The 11,853-nt window shown below is 43.5% G+C and overlaps 1 protein-coding gene across 1 annotated transcript in view; it reads left to right on the top strand.

Annotated features, from left to right (window-relative positions):
* The window catches only part of CACHD1 (cache domain containing 1), a 61,356-nt gene extending 49,783 nt beyond the window's left edge, over positions 1-11,573 (top strand). The window contains exons 16-25 of the mRNA XM_010292316.1: positions 687-786; positions 910-1,026; positions 2,419-2,579; positions 3,289-3,375; positions 3,583-3,699; positions 4,648-4,799; positions 5,189-5,350; positions 6,250-6,327; positions 7,293-7,394; positions 9,897-11,573. Of these exons, the coding sequence (XP_010290618.1) occupies positions 687-786; positions 910-1,026; positions 2,419-2,579; positions 3,289-3,375; positions 3,583-3,699; positions 4,648-4,799; positions 5,189-5,350; positions 6,250-6,327; positions 7,293-7,394; positions 9,897-10,135 (1,315 nt within the window). The 3' untranslated portion in view covers positions 10,136-11,573. The remainder of the gene's footprint in view (positions 1-686; positions 787-909; positions 1,027-2,418; positions 2,580-3,288; positions 3,376-3,582; positions 3,700-4,647; positions 4,800-5,188; positions 5,351-6,249; positions 6,328-7,292; positions 7,395-9,896) is intronic.
* Positions 11,574-11,853: the final 280 nt, after the last annotated feature.

Here is an 11,853-nt window from a genome sequence, read left to right as displayed (position 1 = left end):
ACTTTGCCGTAGGCTGTGCCGTCCCCGGTGCCGTCGGCTCCTCCGCCTTCCCCTGCGCGGCTGTCTGCGGCTATGGAAACGGGAGATGCCAAAACCATTACGGATTAAAACCTCACAGCACAGTCATTTCTAGAGAGGGGCACGGATCCGACATCATTTCCCTGAGATCACATGGGAAACTAACGGGAAGAGCTGAAAGGGAGAGGAAAGGTTGCGAAGGCTGAGAATGAAGCAGGAGTGATTTATCTGCCCGTTAAAATTGAATTCTGAAGCGGAAGGTCATTAAAGGAGAGTGTGAAATCTGTGTTTAATTAGTAACGTAGTAGATTAATGAACTGTTAAAGCTTTCCAAGTTCATTATGCTTCATTTATTTCTGGATCTTCCCCGATCAGACAAGACAACGCACTGATCAGTTTTCGTTTCTGTTTCTAATCAGTTCCATTTTCAAGTCCATGATGGTCCAGGCTTGCTGTAACAGATTTAAAAGCTTCAGGGAAATACCCGATAGATTTTTTAAAGACATTTTGCAGTGAATTTGCTTAATGACCCTGCTATTTTAATAAATGGAAGCCTATAAAAATTCTTCCTCTAGCTGTACATTTAGGATCATGTTTTATTTCACCATATTTCTCTAAAGCCCGAGGAGGTCTAATGGGAGGCTCTCCGCTTTGTTTGTTGTGGGCAGGTGCTTTATCATGGAGGACAGAGGGTACCTTGTGGCACACCCGACCCTCATCGATCCCAAAGGGCACGCACCGGTGGAGCAACAGCACATTACGCACAAGGTCTGGCTCCTTTTTTCTTGGTTTATTCTTAACCTTTTCTAATTTCTGAGGTAGTAAAGACTGTAGAGAAGCTGTTGTTTGTGTCTGATTTCAAAGGCATAAAACCCTGCGTTTTTCACTTAGGAGCCTCTGGTAGCAAATGACATTCTGAACCACCCCAACTTTGTCAAGAAAAACCTCTGCAACAGCTTCAGTGACAGAACAGTTCAGCGGTTTTATAAATTTAATACCAGCTTAGTGGTAAGTGTGTTTTTCTATTTTATTTTGCTTTTGAATGTACTTTGGTTGGGTTGGGTTTCTCTTGGTGGAAACGCAAACCCTTGCCAGGATCAGCAGGCGAGGCTGGAAGCCAGCCTTCCGTGAGGATTGCCCTCCGTTCACCCTCTCCGAACACAAAGTCAGCGATCTGGACTGCACAAACTGCTCGCACGAGGAGTCAGTTGACAGACAAGGTATTATGGAAGTGATCGCTGGCCAGCTGTGGCTGATGTCTGCAAAGTCTCATCCGGCATCATGAAAATAAGAGCAGTTCTCGGCCGTTAGGTGAGGGCTTTCCGGCAGTAGTTGAGATTTTTTTTTTTCCTCTGGATCCTCTGACTTCCAACTCTGACTGGTGTCATGTCCTCCTGTGACACAGGTAGTAAAGGTGTTTAATAACTTATCTTTCAGTTAGGTGTCCAAATAAATGCATTTACTGATGCAATGTACACGAGCGTCCACGTAGTATCATTTGCCAGACAGGATTCTTTGGAGACCCGAGTGCTCTGCGGTCCCCGCGGGTCGTGTGTGAGGTTCCTCTTCTGCTCAGCCGCGCTGAGAGGTCTAAGCCAGGGGCCGTCGTCTCTTGCTGCGCCGTGAATGCCAACTGCAGCACCACAAATCCACCCTTGCCAGATCACTGCAGAATTATTCAAAAGATGTTAAGCTCTGTGGGAGAAGCTGCTCTTTAAAGAATACTTTTCAGTTATTCCTGGGAGGAGAAGGTGGGAAATGAGTGTCAAAAATACTTGAAGGTTATGTCAGAATACGTTGATTTATGTCAGGTAGGCTTAGACATTTTCCCCACACTTGAAATGCAAAATGGAAAGTGTATTACTATGCAGGAAATTGTACAGGACAAAGCAAAAACTTAAGATTGTGGCATGCAAATAGGAATCGGGAATGAGTCTGCCTACCAAATAGATCACAGCTGTACAGTGCCGTGGTGGATTATTTTTTACAGTACATATGCCAGGAAGTTTTCAACAAGTCGTGATGGTGCCTCCCCGTCAGAGCGGAGCCTCTTTGCGGAGGTCACCGATGGCTGGCGCGGTGGGGATGGGGCGGTGAGCGATGCAAAGCAGCGAAACGTAACCTGCCGTCGGTGGGGTATCGGACTCGGTGCTGCTGCCGCATCTCATCATGTTGACAAGTGAAAATTTTTTTTTTTTCCTATCTTCAGCAAAGTCTTTCCACCCAGCAGTAGCTTGGAAGCAAAACTCAACAGGTTTATGAACAATTTTAGAAGCCTCTTATTTGTGAAGGCAGCACTGCCATGCATTTGTGCTCCCTCAGCTCTGTAGGTTTCCTTGGAAGGGCGAAAGTCTTCAGCTCCCTAAAACAACAGGTTGACACTCTTTGGTTTTTTCCTAGGGCGATCTGACAAACCTTGTGCACGGCAGTCACTGCTCCAGGTACAGGCTGACGAGAATCCCGGGCACCAACGCCTTCGTGGGAATTGTCAATGAGACCTGCGATTCGCTTGCTTTCTGCGCCTGCAGCATGGTGGACAGACTCTGCCTCAACTGCCACAGGTGAGCAGGAGGCTGGAACTGAAGGGGCTGGTCCAGGCATTTATTTCTTCCCTCTTTCTTGATTCAAAGTTTATAAAAGCACATTTATTTTATAAGCTAAACGAAAAGCTGCAATGCAAAACTAAAGTGAAAACAAAATAGGTACTTGCTGTTTCTAAGAGGCATGGTGACTCAGCGTACCTCTAATCCTTTGCCATATTGCCAGTGTATTAAAACACAGGGTGTTTTTTTTCTTGACATGTTTGGGTCAAGATGGATAATGTTAAAAGACCACGACAGATTGAGTTTCTCGGGGGCAGTTGTCTGGGGATCGAGGCCTTTGTTCTGGCATATTAGCACCCATGATTTTATTTGCATTGATGTAGTTTTTCATTGAGGGGATCCTGGCGCTTGCAAGAGATTTTGCCTACACCAGCAACATGAGTGTTTGTTGCACTGGCAAGAAGGATCCTTGCATCTAGACCTGAGGCTCACCCAGGGGTTGTCTGCTTTTTAAATTTCAGGGGGTGGGTAAGAGATCAGAGAGGGTCTCTTACTACATTGTCCTCGGTCCCAGCGCAGAACAGAGCAATCCCTGTGCTCCTGGGGGAAGGAGAAAGGCCACTGAAAAGCCTTCTGCATGGTGAACTGCTGTTACGGAGCTGCACTATGGGGTTAAAATCATGGTGCAATGTCTGATGCGTTTTCTGTGTGTTTTCTGCCCCTGAAGGATGGAACAGAACGAATGTGAGTGCCCTTGCGAGTGCCCTCTGGAGGTGAATGAATGTACCGGTAACCTCACTAACGCCGAAAGCAGGTGAGAAGGAACCTCCTGTGATGGAACAGCGTAATTACCAAAATTACTTCTTTGTTCATGCTAACTTGCAGCTGATACAGGATAGATGAGACGGTATTTGTAGTATGATTAAGCAGATGGTATGTAACAGGTAAAAATTATGTTTTTCATTGATTGTGCTTCTGCTCCTTCTTATAATACAAGGCTTTACTTTCTGCCCCAATATAGGAATCCGAGTTGTGAAGTTCATCAGGAGCCCATGACTTTCACAGCAATCGATCCGAGCCTGCAGGATGCTCTCCCGCAGTGCATTAACACTCAGTGCAATCAGAGAACAGAGAGCGGGTAAAGTGGCGTTCCCCATCCCTCAAGATATACTGTGTTCTTGAAGAAATTCAGTGAAAACAGCTCTTCCTTACATGGTTAAAGAGAAAAAAGGGCGGGGGGCTGGGGAGAGTATGATGCCAGATCGAGATATTGCAGCACACACCAATGATGACGTTAGGCTGCAGTGCAGAAACAGACGACCTCAGTATTCCCGTTTGAGTCGCCTAACAGCATTAATAGCAAACAAAGGGCTTTCCCGTCACACTTTGTGACTCTGGAGAAGCGAGGGTTGTGCAAGTAGAAGATTTGCTGTTGAAAGGACAACGAATCTTCTTTTTAGCAAAATGGATAGTGCTGCTGTGTTTGCTGCCTGCTGGAGAAACGTGTGGACTGAAGTGTTCAGAAAGTAGACAGTGCTTTGGCGGTGGTGACTTCGGAGCACATGGATGGTAGCTGCCTGCCAGCTTCTAATTTCCTGCTTCTCTGTTCTACTCCTGGCATTACGTAGAGAAGCTTGAGGGCTTATTTTTTGCTAGTTATGAGCGGTCTCCAGGGAACTGAGATTGCTAGAACATACCGTGCTCTGACCAGACTTTCCAAATCCTTTCTTCCATCTTCCAAAGGACTGCAGAAAAAGGATGGAACTGTAGTCAGACTTCACCATGCTGAGAAATGTCTTATTGGAGGAGTTACAAGTAGGAAGTTCTCCCTTTGCTCAGGCTGAGTTATGGAGGAAAAAAGCAAAGCAAACAGACGTGGAAGATGCAGCTTCCCTGTATAACTTCCCTTGTGATACTTGGAACATTTTATTGAGAAGTTTTTTGCGGCCAAACGTTTCATATGTGAGGGTTTACGGATGATTTTGGCTTCCCTCTGCCTCACGATTCTAAAGCAGATTGAGCTATGCCAAGCGGGAAGCGTTGAACTTGAAAGTAAATATGGTCGTCTTTCGGTTTTGATTTTCAGGGATTGCTTTGGCGTGTTGGACTGCGAGTGGTGTATGGTAGACAGCGATGGGAAGACCCATCTGGATAAGTCCTATTGTGCCCCTCAAAAGGAATGCTTCGGTGGCATTGTGGGAGCGAAGAGCCCATACGTGGATGACTTGGGAGCGATAGGTAACTCTGCCTTTCTGAACAGATGCTGCGTTTAACTGTTTGTACTCAATAACATGCACTTTCAGTGTCAGAGCATGCTTCATATATGTGTTTATCGCTTATGCTGGGGTAAATTAGCATAAATAGTGCATCAAGCAGTAAAGAAGTAGCATCAGGCCTGTTATGGGTATCACGTTTTGAAAATACTGATGTGTAGCTATACATTCCTGTCTTTAGGATGTACCCTCTCTGAATTTCTTCTGCTATTTAAAGTGCGCTGTCTTGTGTGTGCGCAACTAAGCACCTAGAAAGCCTTCAAGATCATCTCTAATTTTCAGACATGTTGATTTAAACATCTCTGCAGAGCATTTATGTGGATTTTTTCCTCTGTTTTGTCCCTCTTGATTTAGGAGATGAGGTAATCACTCTGAACATGATCAAAAGTGCACCGGTCGGCCCTGTGGCTGGAGGCATTATGGGCTGCATTATGGTGCTTGTCCTAGCAGTATACGCGTATCGCCACCAGATACATCGGAGGAGTCACCAGCACATGTCACCTTTGGCTGCCCAGGGTGAGCGGATAACTCTCAAGACAGAAAAAATAGTAGGGTGGGAATTAAAAACCAAACAACAAACAAAACCAAAAAAACAACTAAAACAAAACCACAAAACCAAACAAAAGAAAAATCCAAAACCTCTCTCCTTGGTTTTGTTTCAATGCTTCACCCCATTTTATTTCCCTTTTGCCAACCCTTATAAAGGTCAGGTCTCGTCCAGGGTGCTTGTGTATTGCTGCCCTCTCCTGGGTGCAGCCAGAGCTGCTGCCACCCGAGGAGAGTCTGCCCAAAAACCTTAACATGTAGTTCTTGTCAGAAAGCTGAAGTTATGCTTTTTCTGGAGCTAAAACGATAAGCCCAGCTTCACAGCTTTCTGGACTTTGTCATAGCACACCGATCACCTGTGTTTATTTCTGCACAAGAGTGGTGCTTTTGGGAGTATGACAGTTTTTACACCCTTTCTGCTTGGACTGTTTGGGACATGTTTTTTTCTACTTGTGTTCCCTGCTTCTGGTCCATGTGGTCTTGATGGAATATCTGTCCATAGATAGACAAAACCACTGAAGTCTGAGAGACAAAACTGTGTGTGGGAGAAAGGATACTGGCAGAAAGATACAGAGGGGAGCAGTGTGATTGGGGCTAATTAACCTCTATATTTGATCATACCCTGGCTCTATTTTGAATCAGTTCACTTTCTTCAAAACTTGAAAGCCTGTTCCTTCCAGGGGGAGGGGGGTGTATCATTTTCTTAGTATCCCCAGCCCCACCTATCTTGGGAAGAGAGCTCAGACTGCGTCTCTTCACATGCTAACGCAAAGTGCTTCCACTGTCTTACCAGGGTGACAGCCGTTAGTAAGATGATCCAAAATTTTTCTCTTTAACAGTTGCATTTTTCTGTTTGTAATGGTGTGTAGAAATGTCAGTGCGTATGTCGAACCTGGAAAATGATAGGGACGAGAGAGACGATGACAGCCATGAAGACAGAGGAATCAGTAAGTACCAAATCACTTTGCTGTAAAAACAAATTAGATTAAATGAGCCATTTGTTTTTTTAACACACTAGAATTAAAAATAGGTTAGGAAGCCCTGTGCTGATTAGCAGTAGAAAACGACAGAACAATATTTTAGCTTAAACTGTAACTTCCAGTGCCCCTTTAGTCTCATGCTGAAAAACGAAATTTTTTACTTTAAAAGACTAATCTCAATTATGTGTGGGGGAGGTTTGGCCCTTATGCCCCCCATCATGACCACTTCCAGAAATAGCTCATATCAGCTTAAAAATTGCAATTGTGACAGTACAGGAAAAACTCCTGCCTTTGTTCAGCCTTGGAAAGCAGAGGCCAAGTCTGGCATGGTATGTTCAACAAATGCGGCAGTAAATCTTATTTGCATTGATTTGGGATGCTTGTACTTCTTTACCATTCAGTAAAAATGGCACTTTGCATACGATACTGGCGTACTGAAAGATGAGCCAGGGCTCCTAAACTCTGGGAGAGCTCCAGAGTCAGACCAGATCCCTGTCTCTGGGCCCTCACTAAAACAGAACTAAAACTATACCCAAGATTGAAACTCTGTCAACACTCAAAGGTTCAAAAACAAGCATATCTGAGTTTCATGGCTTGCATCTACTGCTTCTCCAAATCCTTTTTAGTTTCCTTTTGAGTCGGCTTTCAGTGCCGCCACAGGTTCTTCGGCATTGGCACAGTAATTCTCTAACTTCTGTTAATCCAAGCAGATGAGGTGAATGAATTTGACTGGATCTTGATCTATTCCACATTTAAACACTATCTCTTTACTCCTACTCCTCTGTCGCTTGACAGTCATCTTAAAAGAAGTAGTATTTGAGAAGAATTAGTTTGCAGAAAGCCTATTCCCCTGTGCCTGATTTGTCCCACTGATATAATTCAGTAAAGGCAGTTCCTTTAAAACCAGTTCTGTTTCTCTCTCTCTCTCCCAGTTAGTAACACTCGATTTATAGCAGCAGTAATAGAGCGGCACGCCCACAGCCCAGAACGCAGACGCCGGTACTGGGGACGATCAGGAACAGAGAGCGACCACGGTAAGACCTTGAATCACTGGCCTGGCCCCAGGTTAATGATTGTGGTTACTTGTTTTCCTTCAGATGTCTGGCACGTTGCAGATAAGGCTGCCAAAACCAAACCAAACGCCTTTGCTCCTTATTGCTTCACAGTAAACAGTTTTGACACGCTTCAGCAGATGATTCTGTCCAGCGAGGGAGCTGGTGTTGCCAGAGCAGTAGTATAGCGGCGGCTAAATGCCGTGCTCCCGCTGTGTCTGATTTTGGGTTCTGCCAGCTTCACTGGGTGACCAGAATGCAGACCGACAGAAATGGCACTACATTTACCACACTCTTTTTCCATCGCCAACCCTAACAATCTAGATGTTCAGTTGAGATAGTGGACCTCTCCTGCTTAACAAGAAAAAGCAAATCCCTTGCAATTGGGTCGGCGTCTCTACTGCTCTTGGCTCTTTGACATGATATGCACATCTTTCATAAAATTCTAGCAACATGTGCTGGACACCTGCATCTGCTGGGGTAAAGTAAGCATGGATTTAGAGACCCATGTGTCAGGTGCCTCCTTAGCCTTTCTGTTGCACATTCAGTCCATGCCATCACTGCAGAGGACATCTTACGTCACCTTCAAGCAAATAATGATCAACATTAACTGTGTACATGTATAGCAATGAAGGGTATTCAGCCGTGGGTGTTTGCCACACACACACACACACTTCAACCCTGTTGGGTTCAGGGATTTTTGATAATGCCTCTCATGCCCTGAGACAAAGGCTTTTCTTAAATCTAGAAGGGTGTCATGCCGTTGACTCATGAAGAGGCTTAATATAAATTAAGAGGAGGGTTAGACAAGGGCAGTCTGCCACGGAGTCAGCTGTAGCTGCGTGTCGTAGTGGCTGGGTATGTTAAAGCAGACCTGTTCAATTATTAAGACAGTGGTTGCACTAATGGAATTGCTGAGGAACAGGAAATCTGGAGGCCAAAGCCTTGGAACGTGGACGAACAGATGTCTGAGAGACAATCTTGCTCTAGGAGGAATTACCCTGGATTTGGGGCCAGATTACCTGTGCTGAGGCAGATTTGCTAGACTAATGCTCCTTTTGCTCCATTTCTTGTAGTCCTAGCAAATCCTTCCCATCTTTCTAGTCAACATGTCAGGGTTGGCAGGGTAACTGTCTACCTATCTCTGAAACGTGCGCTTCTATTTTTAGTTTCTGTAACTCCATCTTCTTCAGAGAGCTGCCCAGTCGTCTTCCCCAGTTCCTCTCTGCCAGCTAGAAACCGTGACTCAGACCGCGGGAAATGAGAACCAGCTTTGGGTACTTAGCCTGATATTTTTAAGAGACTTCTTTGAGGTGTCTCAAGCTGAAAACCTGACCGAGATGCTTAGAAGCACTAGTGGTTTTTCAGCTCTTAGCCAAAGTTTTCTTAGAAGGATTATTTTTCTAATTAAAGCAAGATCTTTTTCCTTTTAGGTTGTGTTTGAGTTTCTGCATTTACAAATACTGAGGTGGTTTTGTTTGTACTGCAAACTGGTTCTGAGTGGTAACAGCTGGTTTCAGTGGTAATCCAAATCTCATAGTAACTACAAGCACCTGCTTCAAAAGAAAGGGACAGAAAATCTCCGAGGGGCTGGTTACGAGACAGCTTTGTCACTGAGAAAGCACAATCTTGTCTTGCAAGGGTTAGCTCTTAGCTAGCTTTCTAGTGACATAATTTCCTTAGGATATCCTGGTGACTGCAATGTCTCATTACTCCTATGGACGGCTGATCTGGTTTTCTTAACTTCTCGGGCTCCGGTAGCAGATACTTTAGCCAAAGGAGAGCCTCGAGTTAATTGCAGTATGTGCGCATGCTTAGCTGGAAGTGTCGGTACTACTTGGCTTACTGGACCTGCTGGGTGAAACGCTTCCATGTGGATTCAATAGATTTCTTTAACTCTATAGAAAGGTCGCCAGCGTTAAAAACATAATGCTTGGTTTCTGCAAATAGAGACTCACAGGTGAAAAGTGCTCTCTTCCTTTTAAAAATATAATACTGTGATTATACAACAAGATTTTTTGCTGCTTCCAGATACACTAGCTGGTGATCCTTCCTAAGAAAGATGTAGTCTGAGAGGAATAGAGGTCACGGTAGTGGATCTCACCTATTTCTGGTCTGTTTGTAAAAATCCAACTAATATCGTAAAAGATACCATCCCCCAAAAAATTCTGTTGTGTTTTGTTTTTAACATCAGTGGCAGCAATTCTACCGCGTGATTGTTTTTTACTGTTTGGGCTGGTGCAGACCATGGGTCCCCAAAGTTTGTAAACAAAAATGGTGACAGGGAAAAGGATCGATTATGAACTTAGAGGAGAGGATGGTTTTGTTCGGTGGTTTTCTTTTTCTGTTAATGAAAGAAAATTAATGGTTTTATTCTCTATAAAGCACTGACTGTGTCTGATTCCAGAAGGACGCAGCAGTCAGTACCGTGATTGACCTTTTAGTCTTGCTTTTAGTTCTTAGTCCTGCTGATTTATTTTCTAGGCTACAGCACTATGAGTCCTCAGGAAGACAGTGAAAACCCTCCATGCAACAACGACCCGTTGTCGGCTGGCGTTGATGTTGGCAACCACGATGAAGACTTAGACCTGGACACACCACCTCAAACAGCTGCCCTCTTGAGTCACAAGTTTCACCACTACCGGTTGCACCACCCAACTCTTCACCACAGCCACCATTTACAGGCCGCAGTCACGGTACACACTGTGGACGCAGAATGCTAATGAACGACGACAAAAGAAACGTAACTTGTGAACAATGATCCATGCAGCAACGGGCAGCTCTGTTTCTGCGCTTTTCACCAGGAATGATGTAACTGACTTCCCGCGTAAACTTAGGCGTAAAAGCTTTACATTTTTGTAAATGTAAGGTTGGCTCTGAAATGGAAGGGAAATGTGCTTGATGAATGGACCTGCCATAACATTTAGTAAAACGAAGCAGGAGGCACATTAGACCTCCAAAAACAGGGACGCAAGTTTATACAGCAGCTGAAGCTTTGGAAGCCTTGTTATGCTGAGCCAAGAAGAGAGAGCGAGCTTAAAAGAGCCAGAGATGATTTGGTTTCCTTAACTGGAAGAGCAGAAATCTGTGCAGCCGAAGACTAAAAAAAGTGCCAGATAGAGGTGGGTGGGGGAAGGCGGCCGGTTTCTCTGCAGTTTGTTTCACGCGTAGAAAGTTCCCGGCTCGGCCAGTTGCTGTATGGAACCTGGGACAATGCATCTCAAGATTTTTAAGTAAAGGATTATTTTTCTACTATTTATTGAACTTGAAACTTTGGGGGGAGGGAGGGGAGAAAACATGTTAGCAATTCTCAGCAACTACCACATATGTTCTGTGATGGTGAAGCGGTTCTTCCAAGGAAGACATCTGTTTCTTATTAGCTGATATTCATCCACTGCCCCACTCTGCAAAAGGGAAAATGAAGAAGTAGTTTCTGACGTGTTTACATTATGAATGCTTTCTTTTCCACAATTGTTTTCTGTAAATATTGCAACTTGATTTATATTACAGTATTTTCTTCCTATTTGCAGAGGAGAAACCCTGTACTCCATTACTAAAATTCTGAGAATTCTGCCCATTAACCTCTCCATCTTTACCTCTTCGATCATCCTTAAAGGTTTCCTGTGTGGAAGTAATAAAGAATTTATTTAGCATTAGTTACCAGATAATTCCAAATGAAATCTGTGCCATTCTTCTGTTTCCTTAGGACAGAGTCAAGATCAGAAGTAGGGATAAACCAGTGTTTTGTAAAACTTGGGTTATTGTGGAAGGTATCTTTCTGAAATCAGAATTTTGAGCTGCTGCTGTTTGTCTGGAATTTAACATTGCTTGTTAATTCAAACAAAGATTAATCAATCTGTCTAAAACACAGAGCATCATAATTATAAATTAGTTTTAAATCAGTGTTGTATTTTAGATTCACATTTTGTGGTTACAATGATATAAAACCATTCTTGCACTGTGCATATGATAAACATCCATTTATATGTAGGTTTTTTTTTAAAATCACTTGTTTTAATTAATATGGTACTTAATACTGTATTATGTAAAAAATTGGTTCTTAAACAGTACGGTAAAATAACTATATGTGTGATATCAGGATACCCCTTTATACTATGTATAAAATTAAAATCTCTAGTGAAATAAACTGTATATAAAGTATAGTTCTGTGGATAACTGGCTAGATTGAAAATATTATGTCTCATTTTCCTTTCATTTTCTGTCTGAATGAGTGCTGTAACAGGAATGAAGCGTTTGGTCAGGTTCCTCTTGTTTTTATAAACAAACTTGAAAGATGTAAACTTTAGATTGAAATGACAGTATTGACATATGTTTTAAAGCTTTGGTGTTTGGGGGTTTTTTAAAGCCTTTTGGTCATTATTTGGGAAATGAACATGTCTGGAAGTGGTCAGCCACTGCATAAACTCACCAAAGCTGATCA

The sequence above is a fragment of the Phaethon lepturus genome, unplaced genomic scaffold (genome assembly GCF_000687285.1).
Source record: "Phaethon lepturus isolate BGI_N335 unplaced genomic scaffold, ASM68728v1 scaffold19368, whole genome shotgun sequence".
Taxonomy (NCBI): Eukaryota; Metazoa; Chordata; class Aves; order Phaethontiformes; family Phaethontidae; genus Phaethon; species Phaethon lepturus.
This window is presented reverse-complemented; position numbering and strand designations above follow the sequence as displayed.